This window comes from Miniopterus schreibersii (genome assembly GCF_964146895.1).
Source record: "Miniopterus schreibersii genome assembly, chromosome: 9".
Classification (NCBI taxonomy): domain Eukaryota; kingdom Metazoa; phylum Chordata; class Mammalia; order Chiroptera; family Miniopteridae; genus Miniopterus; species Miniopterus schreibersii.
The window spans coordinates 6,286,605-6,292,432 of NC_138118.1; the positions used below are offsets into that span (position 1 = coordinate 6,286,605).

The 5,828-nt window shown below is 41.9% G+C and overlaps 1 protein-coding gene across 1 annotated transcript; it reads right to left on the bottom strand.

The window, feature by feature from the left end:
* Positions 1-3,262: 3,262 nt before the first annotated feature.
* Positions 3,263-4,198, bottom strand: LOC308561870 (olfactory receptor-like protein OLF3; the record flags this gene model as incomplete). Its single annotated transcript, XM_081147408.1, has 1 exon — positions 3,263-4,198. One exon carries the CDS (start codon positions 4,196-4,198, stop codon positions 3,263-3,265), a length of 936 nt encoding a protein of 311 aa, XP_081003534.1.
* Positions 4,199-5,828: the final 1,630 nt, after the last annotated feature.

Below are 5,828 nucleotides of genomic sequence, written 5' to 3' on the forward strand. Positions count from 1 at the left end.
GTTATGTCCAGGTTTTTCGATCATAGGGGGAGGTGTATGTGTTTACTGCTGAGTAGGATGTTACCACAGTTTATTATCTAGTCACCATTTGGACAAGCAAGGGAACCTAAAGCTTTAGTTTATTAGCTTGATGGCAAATCTACTCTGGATGAAGGAGAGGAGAGTTAACTGCAAATGCAATATCCTTGGGATGACCACAGAGGACATGGAAAGAATGATCATACAAGTTTGCATGGACTCTACAACACTGGGAAGGGGGGGGGGTAACAAGACAGTGTTGCGGGTAGTAATAGACGAGAAAAATGGGCCAGGGTTCATGTAATAGGGGTCAAGGTGGGGACAAAAATTGTTGGAGTTATGTTACATGGTGTAAACTGGAAAGACAGGAATCGGACGGAGTGGTCAGAGCGGGGAACTAGATATGCATATGTTAGAGGTAGTACAATTATTGGCAATAGAAAGGTCTAGAGTATAAACACAGAAATAAATAACCAAGAGTGGGTTAGAGGTCAAAAGCATTGGAAGGAGATAAGTCAACTAACTACCTGAGAAGCCACGATGTGAATGGATGTGCAAAGATGCAGAAATTCCCATACGTGGTGGCAGAATTGGCCTTACCAGGGTAAAATCAAGAGGGTGGGTGGTAAATGATGAAAGGGGGTGGCTGATGGGGCAGTAGCTTGACAGCATATGCTTCAAAGGAGCTGGAGTTATTTAGAGAAAAGTAAAGAGCCACGGTCTGGAAGGGGCAGGATCAGGAAAGACACAGTCTCCACCTTTCTAACCACCAGCAGAGGAAACAGGGGAGGCGAAGGCTCCGCATTCGAGAGCGCTGAGGGGAATCGGAGTTCTCCGTGAACAGCCAGGGCTAAGGAGGGCAAGAGGGGAGGACGCACTCAAGGGAGACACTCAGGGCAGAGAGCCTTTTGCTGTACACGGAGCACGAGTTTGAGGAGACAATTAAGAACGTTCGTGGTGTCATAGGAGGTTAGCACGTGGGTCGGATGCACAGGCCAAATGGAGAGAAAAGTCCAGATGAAGGGTTGTGAGGCATGCCAATGCTGCCTGGGATAATCTCTGAAGAGAAAGTGACTAATCACATCTAATTAAAACCTCTTTCTCGACTGGGTTCTATCCAAGTCCTCATATCCCATAGGGGCGGTAGCTTTATTTTGTACTTATTACTCTGGCTTTTATTTCTCCACTTTCAACACATAAAAATTTATAGCTTTCAAAGCTTAATTTTATACTTAGAAGGTTTTGGCTTATTGCCTGTCCTAACACAGCTTAATTTTCATGCCCCAAGTCCTTTACTTTGAACCTTTTTTTTTATTGGCTGAAGTTGTTTTCACGTTTTTGTTGTAATTGTTTTTAGTCTTTTAAAGGGTGAATGGGCAATAATTTCACTGAGTTCTTGCATATGTAAGTATGTACTTCTGTCACCATTTAAAAGTGAATGATGTCAAGAGAATGAAAAGACAAGTTGCACACTGGAATAAAGTTTTTGCAGAAGACATATCTGATAAATAACTGTTACCCAAAATATACAAAGAAATCTTAAAACTTGACAAATAGAAGACAAAGAACCTGATTAAAAAATGGCCCAATACCTTAACAAACACCTCATCAAAGACCTACAGATGACAAATAAGCATATGAAAAGATGCTCCGAGTAATATGTCGTCAGGGAAATACAAATGAAAACAACAATGAAATACTACTATACGCCTGTTAGAATGGCCAAAATCCAGAACACTGACAGCACCAATTGCTGGTGAAATGTGGAGCAATAGAAACTCTCGCTCACTGCTGCTAATGCAAATCGGTACAGCCACTTAAGAAGACAGTTTGGTGGGTTTTTACAAAACTAAACATACATTTACCATATGATCTAGCAATTATGTGTCTTGGTATTTACCCAAAGGAGTTGAAAATATGTCCACAAAACCTAGCAGCTTTATTCATAATTACCAAAATTTGAAAACAAACAAGGTGTCTTTCAGTAGGTGAATGGATAAACTGTGGTACATACAGATAATGAAATATTATTCAGTTCCAAAAAGAAATGAACTATTGATCCATGAAAAGACATGGAGGAAACTTAAATGTATATTATTACTAAGGCAAAGAAGCCAATCTGAAAAGGCTACATACTATATGATTCCAATTAAATGGCATCTGGACCTATTTTTGCTACCTGGAGGTAGGTTCACAGTGATAAATAACTGACATGTACTATTTAGTATTCCTTTTTATACCTTTTTCTGCTTATTATATCTACGGAACAGAAAGAGAAAGCAAAGTAATGGAATTGGATAATCAAAATTCAAAATAATTTTGGCAGGTTGGTGTGGTAGGTGAAAATCAATAACAACAATTAGCAGAGCTACATTTAAGTTAAAAAAAGAGTGCAATGGGTGTGAAGACTTCATAACCAGTTTATAGAAAACAGGTCTTAGAAAATTAGTTAAATAAAAGACTATGGTGATGAATAATTTTGGAAATAGATATGGTGATGCTCGCAAACATTTTTAAATGCAATTAACGCCACTGAATTGTGCCATTTAAAAAATGGCTAAAGTGGCAACATTTATGTTATATATATTTTACCACAATAAAAAAGACTATAGTAAAGCCACAGATATTCTGCATATTAAAAACAAATTTGCTTTTTGAAAAGCAACTGAAATGTGATATGCTGGTCTGAACAAATATTGTAACCATGTATTCTTCACTTTAGGATATGGTATCACATTCTAGATTAGGACACAAGTGATGTTGAGAGTTAAAAATTGCCATCATTTGAGAAAGAGTTGGAGAAATTATTTTTATTAACCTGGAGGAAATAAGGTTGTTCTACAAATAATTGGAGTATTGTCAAGTGGAAGAGGAGTGGACATTCTCCATTCCATTCCACAAGGTAGAAGACCTAATCTGTGGAATTCATCTATCTCTTCATTCCACCAACCAGGTCTGCCTGAAGAAGTCACAGATGATTCCTTTAGACTTTGATATACCAGTAAAACCAAAAATGGTCAGATGCAGTCTAAATGCCACTGGATACCTGAGACAAGATGATCTAAGACAAGGTTCTCTCATGGATCACTGACATAAAGTATCTGGTATTGTCCTAGGTAAGGAAATTCATTCATCAGGTGGAGGAATATTCATTCTAAAGCAAGGATACTACCATAATAGTCTTCTTCAGTGTAAATGTGATCTCCTTTTTGTTTTGATGCTAGATAAGAAGTTCTTACAGTCTTTATCTGTTATCTCTGAGCTTCTCTAAAACTTTCTGGAGAGCGGCCATAACTTCCTTATTTCTCAGGCTGTAGATCAAGGGGTTCAACATAGGTGCCACCACAGCATAGAATAAAGCAACCATCTTCTCCTGTTGCACTGAGGAGGCCGGCCGTGGCCCCAGGTAGGTGAAGATGGTAGCCCCAAAGCACATGGACACCACAGTGAGGTGGGAGGCGCAGGTCCCAAAGGCTTTGCTACGCCCCTGGGCAGAGCGAATACGCAGAATGGCAGCAACTATATGACCATAGGAGAAGAGGACCAGGGAACAGGGAAGCATGATCACCAGAAATCCTGAGACGGCCACCATGGCCATGTTGAAGGAGATGTCCACACAGGTCAGCCTCAGCACAGCCAACGTCTCGCAAGCAAAGTGATTAATAACATTACGGCAGAAAGGTAGCTGAAAGGTGATGGCCGTTTCCATCAGTGAGTTCATGAAACCAGCCCCCAAGCAGCTGGCAGCCAGCCGCAGGCACAGCCCTCCATGCATGATGGCTGTGTAGTGCAGCGGGTGGCACACCGCCACATAGCGGTCATAGGCCATGGCTCCCAGCAGGAGGAACTCGGAGCCGCCCAATGCCAGGGACACACAGAGCTGGAGCACACAGCTGAGGAATGGGATGGTTTTCCGGGCTGTGAGGAAATGAACGAGCATTTGAGGGACAGTGCTGTTGGTGTAACAGATGTCCACAAATGACAAGACACCGAGGAAAAAGTACATGGGTGTGTTTAGGCTGTTGTCCAGTCTGATAAGGAGGAGGATGACAAAGTTCCCCAGCATGGTCACCAGGTACATGGCCAGGAAAAGGAAGAAGAGGGAGACCTGAGTCTCCCAGCAGCTTGACAGGCCCAGGAGAATGAACTCACTCACCCATGTCTGGTTCTCCCTGCCCATGAGTCTCTGAAGACAAAACCCAAGTTATAAGTCAATAAATTCCAGATACGTAAGGTGGCAGAGGGCCCGATAAGGTCATTGAGATCAAACAGCCATCTAATATTAATTGGTGTGGTTTCCCAAATCGTTTCCTTCGGGGTCTGGGACCACAGTACAACCCAGTCATGTGGCTCAGGTTCAAGAGGAAAATGAAATTATTTTCTTCCCCTTAAGTAGGAAAGGTTTTATTAAAATGCTTAGACATTTGAGTTAAAAGATTAGCTGTAAAACACCCTTCTTGTAAGAACCAATTCCTGACCCTGGAGTTTGTTTACTTCTGTGTTGGAAACGTGCTTCCTCTCCTTACTCTGAAAATCCATACTGAATGGAACTGAACAGGTAGAAACAGTTTTTAAACTGACTTTCTTAAATCTGGATTCTCTATGATAATGAAACACTCAATTTTCACCCTTTTAAAGTCAGAAATTTGGGGTTATAAGTTAGAAGGTGGCAAATATACATTAGGTTTTTTAAGTAGCAAAAAATTGTCAAAATTACATTTCCGAGCCAGTGGCATAAAGCAGGAAGACCTGGGCGACCGGGCTCAGGCTTGAAAACTCTCCGCCTGAATGTCCCTCATCTGGATGAGAGGCGAAGGGGAAGGGATCTGTCCTTTCCTCCCCTTTGGAAGAGAAGCAGAGTATGGGCCCACAGAAGGCACGACTGTCGGGAAACAAGTCGAAGGCAAGGATGCATGAACTATCTGCCCTAAGGATGAGGCAAGCTCAAATGCTTGCTGTGCATGTGAGCCTGTTAACTAGCAGATCACGGAAAGCGGGCTGTGCATTCCCGTGGATTCTGTTCATATGTACCCCGGACAGTGACAGTTATGGTTTGGAGACTACAGTATGATGGTAAATAATTAATTGGAATTAACTCAGTGCAGTGATTGCTGATTAGCCCTTCCCTTTCCTTTTATCCCCATCTGAAATACTTGACCATGTCCCTCTCCACCCAGGAAACTGTCTTCCCTCATCCTTGCACTGCCTCCTCCACTGTGACTCACATGGCAGAAGGCAATACGCTAGTCTGCTCAGTACCGTCCCCAAGCTCTCTAATGTTTCACAGAGTTCAAGTGCTCTAGAATTCTCTCCGGAAATCTTAGTAATCCTGTTTGCCTTTATTCAAGTCACAAGTGATTTCCAAAAGCCTCATGGACTCAACAAAGCCCACTCTCAGTTTTCCGCATATTGTCCCTCTAATTACTCTGCCTTGTGGGTAAAGAAAGCGAAACCCATGCACAGGAGTCCCGAGGAGATATTATCTGCTGGCCATCTGTGATCTGGCAGTGCCAATGAATAGTGATGAGAACAGACTTTGTATTGAGGGTATTCATGATAGTAAGGGCCACTGACTGCAGATAAAGAAGCTGCCAGAGGTGGGTTAGCCAGCAGAAAAAGGTCCATGGGCATCTGCATGTGACAATCCTTCCTTTAACTATGAATAAATTAAGCTTGATAAACAATTCTCACTTCAAGAGATAACTTATGTATACACAAGGAGAGACAGTAAAAGTACAGAATGTTCTTTAATTCTTTAGAATTTTCTCTAGAGCCTCAAAAGGTTAGCAAGTCACTATGCAGTATTTCTA